At 40.4% G+C, this 13,406-nt stretch overlaps 1 protein-coding gene across 15 annotated transcripts in view; it reads right to left on the bottom strand.

Moving 5' to 3' along the window:
* Positions 1-1,040: 1,040 nt before the first annotated feature.
* The window catches only part of sun1a (Sad1 and UNC84 domain containing 1a), a 30,005-nt gene continuing 17,639 nt past the window's right edge, over positions 1,041-13,406 (bottom strand). For 6 of the 15 annotated variants that reach the window (XM_083556936.1, XM_083556939.1, XM_083556929.1 and 3 more), the window contains 18 exons: positions 13,100-13,219; positions 11,798-11,908; positions 11,160-11,240; positions 10,611-10,718; positions 10,383-10,481; positions 9,491-9,584; positions 9,308-9,366; positions 9,008-9,177; positions 8,658-8,927; positions 8,454-8,534; positions 8,324-8,367; positions 8,062-8,206; positions 6,634-6,897; positions 6,476-6,560; positions 4,873-4,988; positions 4,582-4,749; positions 3,709-3,801; positions 1,041-1,774 (listed from right to left, as the gene is read on the bottom strand). In XM_083556936.1, coding sequence (XP_083413062.1) covers positions 1,658-1,774; positions 3,709-3,801; positions 4,582-4,749; positions 4,873-4,988; positions 6,476-6,560; positions 6,634-6,897; positions 8,062-8,206; positions 8,324-8,367; positions 8,454-8,534; positions 8,658-8,927; positions 9,008-9,177; positions 9,308-9,366; positions 9,491-9,584; positions 10,383-10,481; positions 10,611-10,718; positions 11,160-11,240; positions 11,798-11,908; positions 13,100-13,219 — 2,225 coding nt within the window. In that variant the 3' untranslated portion in view covers positions 1,041-1,657. The remainder of the gene's footprint in view (positions 1,775-3,708; positions 3,802-4,581; positions 4,750-4,872; positions 4,989-6,475; positions 6,561-6,633; positions 6,898-8,061; positions 8,207-8,323; positions 8,368-8,453; positions 8,535-8,657; positions 8,928-9,007; positions 9,178-9,307; positions 9,367-9,490; positions 9,585-10,382; positions 10,482-10,610; positions 10,719-11,159; positions 11,241-11,797; positions 11,909-13,099; positions 13,220-13,406) is intronic. The other 9 variants (XM_083556937.1, XM_083556941.1, XM_083556943.1 and 6 more) reach the window with 9 other exon arrangements.

Below are 13,406 nucleotides of genomic sequence, written 5' to 3'. Positions count from 1 at the left end.
TCTTTTTTTTTTTTTTTTTTCTCATCAATGCCAATCTCTGGTTTGCTCAAAATGAATAAAGTTCTTGCCTCATAAAACTATATGGCTTTGTCACTTGATCATAACACGGGTACATCCTTGTAACATCCAGTACCCGACTTATGATGAGCTCCAATCTTCTGGAAAGATGTTCCACTAGATTTTGGAGTGTGATTGTGGAGGTTTGTGCACATTTAGCGAGAAGGGTGTTAGTAAAGTCCGATGTTGGATGAGGTTGGAACTATGTAGGACATGTGAGTTGATTCTCTTCAACATTGTCAAGAAAATCATGTTTTTAACTGGCTTTGCTCAGGGCAATAGGTTTGTAAGTTCCAGTGAAACAAATTGTAAAGGTACAATAAACATACACAATATGGACCAAAGTATTGGGACACCAGACTTTTCCAGGCTTAAGTGGTTCTTCCTCAAATTATCATCACAAAATTGGAGGCATACAATTGTATAAGATGACTTTGGATGCATGAAATGGTCCCCTTCACCTGAAGTAGGAGACCCAAACCTGTTCCAGCATGTTAATGCCCCTGTGCACAAAGCCAGCTCCATGAAGTTATGTTTCACATGGGTTGGAATGGAAGATCTCCTACTATAAAATGTCAACCCCAATTTCATTAAACACCTTCAGGATAAATTGTAATGTTGACTGCATCCCAGGCCTCCTCACTGCCATCAGTACCTGACTTTACTAACACTAATGAACATGAATATTTGAGAAAAAACACACGCACACACACAAGAATCTAGAACATCTTCCCAGAAGTCAGGCGTCTCATTACCAAACTTTTGTCCATATACAGTGTAATAGTGAGGATTAGACCATAGATTAGATAATTAGTGTTATAAAACGGCTTTATAGGTATTTTCCAGGCTTACTCCTGGGACCTTTTCGTTGTTTTATTTTATTTATTTTTGTTTATATAAAAAAAAATAATAAAGTGTGCGTGGCTAGGAGATGATTTTTTTTTGTCTATACGAATCACAATTAATAAATTTTATGCAAAGCATTTAAAAAAATTACTCTTTATTAGAACATCCCACACAAACAAAATATAACTTCATTGCAAAAGCCAACCTGTGGTCCCTCGATAATTACAAAATGATCTGAAAAGCATTTACAAAAATACACAATATAAAGTCTTACTAAGATCAACACAAATGCATAAAAAAATAAATAGTGATTAATAACAGTCTCTTAGCTGGGCACTTGAATAAATCAGTACACTATATAGGGAAAAAAAAATTATTAGAGACAGCTAAATTATTAGAGACACTTAAAGCAGACAAACTATGAACAATATTTACAACATGCTGTTTAAAATACACCGTAGTCCTTTATGTTTTTCGATGAAACGTACTGAGAGTCTTTCAGTGCAGTTCAGACCGTGCCGAGTTCCGCTGCCCTGCGTCCGTGTCGCATGCCGGAGTAGAATCACGGAAGGAAATAAAACGTTCCGGATGGACGAGAATTTTGTATTGTTTGAGAGACACCGGAGTGCAAAGCGCGAATCGGCAAAACGCTGAGGGTTGAAGAAGAAGCGATCGTGGTAACTGTTTCCGCGTTCGATGTGAGGGTGGTGCGGGATCTCCTCCGTGGAAACTCCACGTCCTGTTTAGTGTTGGATCACTGCTGCACAGGATCGCCGTGCACCCGGAAGCGGTACAGACACGTGTACTCCGGGTGACCCCAGTTACTCAGCACTCGCAGCTCGATGATCTGGAAAGCTTCAGTGTTGTTCTCCTGGAAGGCATGAGATGATAGCGTAAACGAGATGAGTCTCCATCTAGTGCTCCGAGTCTAGGAAACGCTGATCACACAAAGCTCATTCATAACCTGCTCATTTACAAATAACATACATATTTTTACAAATAAATGTAAAGGGGTTTAATCAATTTGATCATAGGGTAAAATACACCACAATATTAAACCCCATTACACACAAGCGCTATAGTGTGTATCCTTTTTGTCTCTGCAATACTTTGCTTGCTTATATACTACAAGAATAGAGTATAGTATAGTAGCACTATAGTGTTCCATAACCTATTAAAACAAATTCTATTCAGAGTCGTCTCCATCACCATCATCATCAGTATGAAGCTCCATGCTGATCTACTCATGCTCCTCTGTGGGCTTAGGCAAAGCATTCACATGCTTTATACATAAATATGTACCCGAAGGAAACAAGAAAGCTGAGGGTTTTAAAAAGATGCTTAAGTTCTTATAGTACATTTTTTGGAACATGTGAACTTTATAGATTAGAAGGAGCCTCAAGTCTTATAACCAAAAACAGATGCTTATACTATATTAGGACATATGCTCTCTTTTCATCTGTCGCATCATATATATATATATATATATATATATATATATATATATAAAAAGAACTGGACGCCACTTAATAGAAAAGTTAGGCAGAAAATAATAAAATCACAAGAAACAAATAAAAAATAAAACAAGCAGCAGCTCAGCTAGAAAGTCTACAAGCAACACTTTTTGTCTATTTTTGGTTTATACTCGGCTGTATGTATGCTTCTCATTACAGTTCCTAATCTGTGATTCTTCTTCGTTCAACTCCGAAATCAGCTATAAATCTACCACAGGATGAATGATGTTCTAGAGGGTTGTACTGTTCAAGTGAGGGGGAAAAAACATAATGCTGTAGTATCCAAAGGCATCCTGTAAACGTGTGCTCCAAGGGCTGGAAAAGTCAGTTGTCCCAATACTTTTGCCTATGGAGTGCATGTTTAAAGCTTCTTCTTCTTCTGGCTGCTCCCATTAGGGGTCGCCACAGCGGATCATCCGTCTCCATACCACCCTGTCCTCTACATCTGCCTCTTTCAAACCAACTACCTACATGTCTTCCCTCATCCATAAACCTCCTCCTTGGCCTTCCTCTTTTCCTCCTACCTGGTGGCTCCATCCTCAGCATTCTTCTACCTCTGCACATGTCCAAACCACCTCAATCTCGCCTCCCTCACCTTGTCACCGAAACATCCTACATGCGCTGTCCCTCTAATAAACTCGTTTCTAATCCTGTCCATCCTAATCACTTTCAACGTCCTCAACATCTTCAGCTCTGCTACCTCCAGCTCCACCTCCTGTCTTTTACTCAATGCCACTGTCTCTAAACCGTACAACATCGCAGGTCTCACCACAGTCCTATAAACATTCCTTTCACTCTTGCAGATACCCTACTATCAAAAAACACTCCTGTCACTCTTCTTCACACACTCCAACCTGCCTGCACTCTTTTCTTCACTTCTCCAACACTGTCTCCATTACTTTGCAAGAGTGTATGTTTAAATGCTTCTTCTAAAGCATTTCTTTTGTGTGTTTCTTTTTAGTAAACGTGTATCATCCGGGGTTAGTGATATGCAGTCTTTAAGAGAAAATATAGCGAACAGAACTTGTTTTTTTCTCCCTAATGCAGGGACACAGCTGCACACGTGTATCTACACAAACCTCAAACAATCAGAGAAGAATGGAAAAAATGGTGGGCCCTTGAACAAGGGACTTAAACCGTGCTCAGTTGTATAAATGAGAACTGTAAAATCCCTCTGGCCAAATGGCATAAATGGAAAAGGAATATCAATTGAATCCACCCGAATAGGGCTTTTAAAAAAAAAAAAAAAAAAAAAAAAAAAAAAAAAAAGCGCAGTGCTTTTCCGTCTCACCGTCACTGGGTAGGTCTGTAGAGCATCTCCATCCTCTTGGTAAACGTACTGCCCCAGCAGCTTCCCCTCTTCTTGCTGTTCATCCTCCAGACCCTTTACAGAAAAAAAAAATTCACACCAACAGCATTCACTTAAACAGATGATAATATTTTTTAATTGGAGATTAAAAATCACTATGGGTTTCCTGTCAACGCTTTCACATCTTTAAGACCATCTTATGTAACTATACAGAAACTATCCCGATGAACATTTATTGGACTAAACTTAATCCATCAAAACGATTAAAGAATAAAGAATTTAATGATTTAAAAAAATAATTTAAGCCAATTTATAAAAACCGAGTCCTGGTACAATAAAGGGACAAAAGTATTGGGACACCTGTCTTTTTCATTCATATGTGGTTTTCTCCCCAGTTACCACAAACTGTCTTTGGAAGCAAAAAAAAATAAATTTCCTTGAACTTGAACCCAAAACCTGTTTCAGCACGACAACGCGCCTGTGCAAAGCCAGCTCCATGAAGATATGGTTTACATGGGTTGGAGTGGAAGATCTTGAGCGGCCTGCTATAGAGCTCTGACCTCAACTCTATGCAACACCTCCGGGATGAATTGGAGAGCTGCACCCCAGGCCTCCTCAACTCTTCTACATCAGTACATGATTTTACTAACGCACTCCAATATCTAGTGGAACATCTTCCCAAAAGAGTGGAGGTTATATTATAATAGCAAATGGGGAGTAACTGTGGTATGGGATGTTCAAGAACACATACAACTTCTATGGTCCGGTGTCCACAAACTTTTGTCCAAAAAATATGGGAAAAAAAATAAAAATAAAAATAATCGATTACAGTCTGCTTTCAATATTGTGCCTTACATGGACTGTGAAGTTGCGTGGGGCGCTGGTGATGTTGCCGGTTGGTGAGAGACCTTTAGGGATGTGTTCCAGGGAAAACGCCGTCGGAACGATCTTCACACACAGACGAATCACCAGATAGCCCGTGGAACCTTTAAATGCCCAGCAGTTACCAGGATGTACATCTGGCTGATGGGGGAGAACAACCAGAAACAAAAAAAAAAAAGAAAAGAAAGAAGAAGGGAGTAAATTATTATAAAGATGTATAGCAGTTTTTGTTTGATGGAAGCGCAGACTAAGAATAGACATTACCTGAATGACTGCACGGGGAGACTGGGAGAAGTACCAAAGAGGAAAACCAAACAGACTCATCAGTGCAGTCTTTGTCTCGTACGTCTCGGAACAACGTGTGCTCAGGATGCTGCCACCTAAACACAGATACACGTACAGATGTGATGAACCTTTAACAGTCCCCTTTTTTTGAGCACACCTCAAAGAGCAGCTGTTTGGGGTTTACTCAAGAAGTAGAAACTTGATTACTCAGTATTATAAGACTACTTGAAAACATAATTTGGGCTCGTATCACCCAGAACTGGAATTTTTTTTTGTCGGTCATTTTACACACTTTCCCCAGTGACCCATTATTCTAACAAGAAGAGTAATAAATGTCTGCCTGATGTGGGTGTAGAAAGATGCTAACCCAAAAATCTCGCCATTACAAGCTTTTTTCTTGCAATTCCGAGTGTTTTTCCAAAGAAAATTTCCAAAACGTTTTTTGATCATTTAAAACTAAAAACACAAAGAAAAGAGTGCATTCAAGTCATTTTAAGTTGATTCTTACATTTGTATTTAAAATAAATTGATATATATTTGTATTTTTATGTAATATGGCAATTAAATGCATTACAGATATTCTTGTATGCAATTTCAGCAATAAAAACTGTAAATTTTTCTAAAAAGGAAACATTCCATTCACTTGCATATTTAGTGCTGCTCTTTAATACAAAAAAAGTGCAGCTTGTCCGATTACTCGATTAATCTATGGAATATTCTGTAGAAGACTCGAATACTAAAACAACCTGCAGCCCGAGCCTTAAACACATACATACGAGAGGTCGCCCGATTAGATAGTTGATTGCTGGAACTATCAGAAAAAAAATCCACTGTCCTTATGATAGTGGCCTCTAGCGGCGAATCACGTGTTTGCACATTTTTATGATTTAGTATTTATTATATTCAGTACTACGTAATTTTTTTATTTAAATTAAAACCTTCAACGCAACACACATTTATTTACAACGTCCTTTCTTTACTCAGATATATAACATTTTTAATCAGTAAACAGTCGAATTACTGATGCGACAAGTCAAAATTAGCACCAAAAACCACCAATGAGGCACACGACCAATTGAATCCTCTGGGGTCTACAAACTCACCGGCAATTTTTTTGGTGGCAAATTCGATTCTGTTAAGTCTCAACTTTTATTTGTTGACACTCATAAAAACAACAAAATGCTGTGCTTTTGTATAATAAAGAAAATCGAGATTGCGTGCTCTCTGCAGTCTGTCATGTCTCTTCACAGACTCAAATAAAACAACCAGAATCTCAGTAAATACTTCTCACCGAAATTATTATAATAATTATATAACAACATATGTAAAGAAAGCTTGAAATGTCTACTTTGAAATAAACCAATTCACATCGAAAACCCCCCAAATATTCTCCGATTATGTGATCACTATGAAAGTTAGAAAAGGCGCGGTTTCTCCGGTATCAACTCTTTAACCATCCGTGTGGAAACATAGCAAAAGTCCCGTTTGGTGTCCTGACGACTTCAGTCATTTAAAACACCAGAATTACTTTAAAACATCTACAAGAATATTTAGTCGAAAATGTAATATTTCAATACTCTACCTCCAGACTCCAGAGCGTAATCGACAAGGCCAATGCGGTCCTCAGAGTAGAGCTTCAGAGCATTCTGTACGATCAGCTGGACATTCTGGTGAGTAAAGAAAACTAGAGTGAGTGGGAATGTTCAGGAATGTCTGAATCGGCATTCTTGAAACCCTTACCTCTTCGGATAAGCCGGAGTGCTCAGTGGCTTGCAGGACGCTCTGTGTGATCGTCTCTACACTTGGCTTTTGTTGCATCTCCTCTAGCTGAAGTGACAAATTCTCCAGAATTCCCTTCTCAAGAGCACCGAGCGAGGCCAGCAGGTCCGAGTTGCTCACAAACTGAGACGAAAGCCACTGCATCAAAGAACCTGGTAGCTGCACCTCCTCCTGCTCACTGCCGTACAGAAGAACCTGAAGCTCCTTCTTGACCTGTATGGATATCTAGAATTCGAATAGAACAGCGTCAGTATATTTTGCGTTAGACGATAGCCTCGGGGTTGAGATATGAGAAGCACTGTAAATGTGACGGTAGAAATATACCGAATTACACTTAAAAACTGCTTGGCTGTCAATAACCATACCTACTCTGTATATTAGGGGTGAAACTGTATGCGTATTGGTACCGAAATTTTCCGGTATTGGGCCTTGGGTTCGGTGCACATGTGTATGCAAGCCTTTTACCATGCGGAACATATTTACAATCAGATTTTCCTTAGAACCGTATTAAGTGCCGGACCACATGTATGTTTATTCTCTGCCTCGGACTTTGAGTGCATTTATTTTTTTCCCCCAAAAAAATATAAATAGTATTAAGCTAGAAAACAAACAATGCCAGGGGTATAAAAAAAAAAAAAATGCATGCATGAAAACGCTAAAGAATCAAGAGTGCTAGCACTTTGGATTCTTTAAAGATTTATATCCAATGTAATGTAATCAATATAATACATTTTTTATTCCTTTAATGTAGTCTATTTTATTATTATAAAATGTAATTTTATATATTACAAGAAGGCATTTTATTTAAAATTGTTATAAAAATGCTAACGTGATGTTCCCAAATGTTATAATAATAATAATAAAATAAAAGAAACTGCGTAAAGCAAAAAAAACAACAAAAAAAACCCCCACGACAAGCAATTTTGTGTTTTGCACTACCAAAATTTAACTGAAGCGTGACTTATAAACCAAGGTACATACCGAACCATGAATTTCATGTACGTTACACCCCTAAATGTATTTTATAATGTAGTACAGTAATCCCCCGATTTAGCGCGGTTCGAATCTCAATGCAAGTTATCGCAAAAGCTTGATTGCAGTTGATACTGCTCAGGGTGGTCCAACCAGTTTTTAGGTTTAGGGGGCAAACACATTTTCACACAGGGTCATGTAGTTTTGGATTTTATTTTCCCTCAATAATAAAAACCGTCATTTAAAAACTGCATGTTGTGTTCACTTGCGTTTTCTTTTACTAATATTGAAATTCGTTTGATGATCTGAAACATTAAAGTGTGACAAACATGCAAAAAATAAAATAATAAATCAGGACACTTTCACACCACTGTATGTGACAAATAAAATTTGATTTAAAATATGCAGGAGACTTACTGTGTCATGAAGAGAATCCAGCTGTTCGCACCGTCCTTTACAGCCAGTCACGGCCTGCAGGTCTGCCCTGATGCTCCTTAGAGCCTCCTCCAGTTTGTGCACTTGTGCAAGTAGATCCGCGTGAGGAGCGCCGTCCATTTCCCCGCTACACACAAATTCGTGATCAGGGGTGATTGAGAGACTGCGTGATAAAATTTTACAGACAAAATTTCAACAGAACACAAATGCAAGTCCTATCGTTTGAGTTATATTCTGTACAGACCTGACAGTAAGCGGAGTCGCAGTCTCGTGCCTTGTTTGTAACTCCTTTAAATATCAAAACGCACATATTCAGTTTTATGATTCACGCAGTAACAAGACACGATCAAGATCGAGCAGTGTATTAGAGTAACCTCTGTTCGTTCGGCCAGGTCTTTAAGAAGCTCTTCCATCTTGGCGAGCCGGGACTCCTGGTACCCGGTTTCAAAATTTTCCTGATGCGGGGAAAAAAAAAAAAAAAAAAAAAAAAAAAAAAAAGCGCTCATCAATCCTGCCATAATGCTATTAATCTTATGTTCTTGACTGGAAACATGGGATTCATTTCTTCCCATACGTACCGGCTGCGAGTGCTCGGTGTCATCTTCCAGCTCTTTTTTTATCACGCTTAATCTTTGCTCTAGAAGCGTGCCCACCCACTGGCCCATGATCTCTTTATCCGTGTTTCTATGAAGCTCTTCTTTTAGTGAGCTGCACAGTCCGAGGACCTCCGCGTGCTGCTCTTCTTGTTTGCCGCCTGACACGGTCACCTTATCCCACAGCCTCCCCAGACTCTTCTCTATCCGAGCAAGTCGTTCAGAATCGAACTCGGACACGACCGCCAGTTCCTGCTGAGGCCACAGTGACGTCAATTCTGCAGTGGTTAACGTTTATAGAAAGAAATTACAAAACATATGGCGTCTTCATTTACCTGAGGGCTCGTCTGCGATATGGGGACATCGGGTTCACCCTGGACGTTTGCGTCTGCTAACGTGTCATCGGGTTGAAGGTCGACGGCTTTATTTATAGCCGAGTCTTGAGTCATGTTTGCTACGGGCCAAAGGGTCGAGACGCTAAACAGCCCCCAATACCACAGGACGGCTACATAGCAGAAAAACATATGAGAGATTATAATAAAAAATAAAAGAGAGACGCAAGTGACTGATGAGGTTCTCGGTATTTATTAAACGAGCTAAACAAAACACGAGAGCGGGAGTGCAGAGGAACTCACCGAGAGTAAGCACAAAGGGAAGAATAATCAGGAAAAGTTTCTGAAGTATGGGCAGGATCCTGCAGAAAAACAGTGTGTGAATGATATGAGTAAAGAAAATGAAATGGCATTTTTTTTTTTTTGACAGGTTACTGAAGGTACGGAAAACGATTTTCCGTAAACACTTACTCCATAAACACTTACCTGGTGAGGAAAAAGACGTTGAACAAAGACATGAGCGTGACCAACTGATACCATGTAGTTCCCAGCCACTGTAATGCCCCTGAAGCTGCACTCCCTACGTGCGCGCGCGCGCACACACACACACACACACACACACACACACACACACACACACACACACACACACACACACACACACACACACACACACACACACACAACTATAAATCAGACCACAGATAAACAAGATAAACTCAGTGGGTTAAAAAGTTTGCAGGGCCACACAGATTAGAGCAAGTATTCAGCTTGGGGGGGACTGGAGAGGGGAGGGGAGGAAGAGAAGAGAGAGAAAAAAGGAGCAAGAAACCACGCCTTTACTTCAAAGGGTTAATGTGTTAGAGAGAGAAGCACAGTCACCTCATACTCTACAGACTGAATTTATCTCTGGCTCGTACTGCTTTGTAAGGAAAGCAATATGGTGCCACATTTGAAAACAAACATTTTTATCATAGTTACAGCCACAATTTAAGGTCAATTCTGCCAATTAATTGATCCCATTAACGAGTTTTAACGAGGGGTTCCTCAAGTCACTGACTGCTGCTGGTTATTCACGCTTGTGTTTTTCAAAAGGTCGGCGTCACGACTACATTTGCGGCTCTGAATCAACGAATTGTGGCTTTAACTAAACAGCTGCAAAGCAATGGCTCTTTTTCGAACAACAAGGATGAAGCAATTCACAAAAGCTAAACACGGTCCCCCTGCCAAGTCGAGGCAACCTGCGCTGAAAGCTTTTATTGATGACTTTTAAACAGGATTAGAAAGGGGTTAGGGATAGAGATAATGCCCAGGATTCTTGCAACTGGTTATGTCTCATGCAGGGACTTTAAGAAGCTGGAAATCCTATCATAATGACCTGGAGACACTGCAGCCAAATAGAGAATAGAAGGAACCTTCTTCGTGATAAACAAGGCAGCCGAAAAGACGTCCTGTCCCGCCTTTAACAAACTGCCGCCTGAACGCCACCAACGTGGGGGAGGAAAGTGAGGTTATTTACACTTGATTAATCTGCCTGTAACACAGTTTCAGTCTTAACACACAGTATTGATGGTTACTACAAAGCAAGAACCGGTGAGTACAAAACCTGTGAATGTTATAAGGAGCCACAGAGCCTCTACAAGCCAAGGGACTCTGGAAGACCCTGTGGAGACTGTGATTGTCCTTGAACTGTGTTTCTCTTTGCAGTCGTCACCTGTTGGGGGAATCGACACGTGCGGCAAAAAGATCAAAATCGTGCATGTAAATAAGATGGGAATAAATCATGAAGAACACCGATGTAAACGTGAAGATAAATGGAACAGCTTGGTCTTTGCGTACGAATGCTTGGATTCGTGCGTTTGGATGAATCATGTATGTTCTGCGTGCTGTCCACGAGGACATGACTCATCTCCTGTTGAGCAATACACACCGGGTAAACTAAATCAACACACCTACAATGGTGCCTGTACCACAGGTAGTGGATTAAATACGGTTCTGTGAACAAAGTGCTCAGAGGCCGTCTAAGATTCTCAGAAAGCGGTTTTCAGTGCAGTGTGTATTCATGTGGCTACAGTACATTTTCTTTGTAGTGTGCGAGTATGTAAGAGCGAGAGAGGATGAGTGAGATAGAAGTGTAATATAGATGTGTACTTACACAGAGGGCCATTAAGAGTGTGCGGGTCCTTTTGAGTCACCGTTTCATTTACATTCATGGTTCCACAGAAACTAGCATGACCTACAATAAACCAGCACAACAGAACAAAAAAATCATTCTATTCCCTCGGTTCCGCCTGCACTCAATGCCTTTCTACTTCTCATCAAAGCCCAGGATGTAAAGGGGTGGATGCAGTCAGGCGGTATTTGCATGTAACCAAGGTAATGCCCGCAGGAGAGAGAAAGCCATTTGTTTATGTGAAATACGTCGAGCTCAGCTCTTCGGCCGGAAGGGTTAAATTGTGCTGGTGGAGATGTGGCGGATTGGTGAAAGGTGTGAAAAAATAAACACGGAGTGAAAGACTTCGAATTCGGAAGACGAGCTCGAATTCGACAACAGAAATGAAAAGAAAAAACGGGTGACCGTAGACGGTTCGAGAGACGAGTGCCGGAGGAGGCGTTCGGAATCAGGAGTGACAGAAGTTAGCGGGAACGACGGGAGATCGTTCCCTTGATTCAGTGCTCAACCTGTCCAAGAAAAGGAGTTATTCGTAAAAAAAAAAAAAAAAAAAAAAGAAAAAAAAAGAAAATAGAACGAAAGTGATTAAGAGACAGTGGTGCTGAAGAGTCCGGTATTACCTCCGTTAGCACTGCCACAGCTGGTCTTCCTCAGCCCAATAAACTGAGCCGGCAGTGTGAGGGCTGCAGCTGAGGAGGCACCTGCTCTCCTGCACACCCTCACACACCGGTCTGTCAGTGAGCACAGCGGGACAGGAGAGAGATCAAGGTTAACACAAATACGGTATAAATACAACGTATACAACCTTGATTCAACATATATTCATATATTAAGGGGAAGAAAAAAAAAAAAAAAAAAAACACCCCCATAGTTAAGGACAGAGATTAACAATGGCTGTGGAGCTCACAGTATTAGCAGGGTAGCTGTGTAAACACTGATTTGCATGCAGTGTGAATCTCTGCGTGAATCCTAGTCTGAGGTGCTGACAGGACAGAAGTTATTCAGAGTTAGTCAAGTCGAATACGCAAGTCACAATCTCAGAAGTAAAGACATTGTTGTTTCTCCTCTGTAAGTACCGTAACCCCACTATGGGCCACTTATTTACTTACATCATGGCGCCTCAGACTAGCCTTAACCAATAGAAATCCATGGTGTTTGCTAGAGGTCGAGATAATTCATCAGTTTTGCAGATTAATCGGTACCTATAATTGATTGCTGGAACTATCGGCAAAAATCCATACGGGCTTCCGATCCGCTGTAATTACGAGAGCGCCCTCTAGAGCCGCTACACGCGAGACTGCGTGCTGCACGGAGAGCACTATATTAGGTTTACTAATTATAGTTTAACTAATTTTACAATAAAAAAAATTTAAAAAAATATCGGTTGATTAATCGGCTAAGTACGACCCAACCTGGCTCTAGTGCTTGCTACTCGTACTTGACTAAAAACCCATTAGAATGAGTTATGGTAGAGTTTTCTGACTAGCATCCTATCTGTTAGGATAAACAGGGTGCTGTCAGAGCAACAGACCCAAAATCTGATCCTTTTCATTTTCCTTCCAAACTTATGTTAAAATGTATCTCCGAACATAAATAAAAAGCCCTCCAAAACCCAATGTTTACATTTGCTATCAGGGTTACATTCCAACCTGCTTACACACTATGAGGCATTCGTTTTGAGATGTATGGGTCCTGATAAACTAAACACACACCAATTACTAATCTGGCCATTAAAAATATGCCAGCAGCAATAAGAAAAAGGATGAAACAAGGTGAAGAGTTGAGAAATGACACCATGCACCAATTAAGAAGCTCCTGTGAAAAGAACCAGTGAGCCAGCTATTAAAAAAAAACCAGTGTTCAAACAAAGACTGCAGATGGAGCAGGAATTGAGTTCAGGAGGGCAGATAGATGGCTAGTACCTTTGCCCAGTTGGCAGGTCTTCAGAACGTTCTGCATGAGTATGGTAAACACACAGACAACAGAGGACCACACTTTCCTGCTGCAATGCAGGAAGGCCTCTGAGACCACTCCAAGCACACCTACAGACAAACCACACCCAGACATCAAATTTGATAAAATCACGTAATCCAAAATAAAGATCGCAGTGGCGCCGAGATACGAATATATGAACTGAAATCGATCGAGAGAGAATCTCTTTATGATGGGAATACGATCAGTCGGAAGAGAAGACAAATGAGCATGCTTTTTTTTTCTTCTTCATTATTA

The sequence above is a fragment of the Silurus aristotelis genome, assembly GCF_946808225.1.
Source record: "Silurus aristotelis genome assembly, chromosome: 12".
Taxonomy (NCBI): Eukaryota; Metazoa; Chordata; class Actinopteri; order Siluriformes; family Siluridae; genus Silurus; species Silurus aristotelis.
This window is presented reverse-complemented; position numbering and strand designations above follow the sequence as displayed.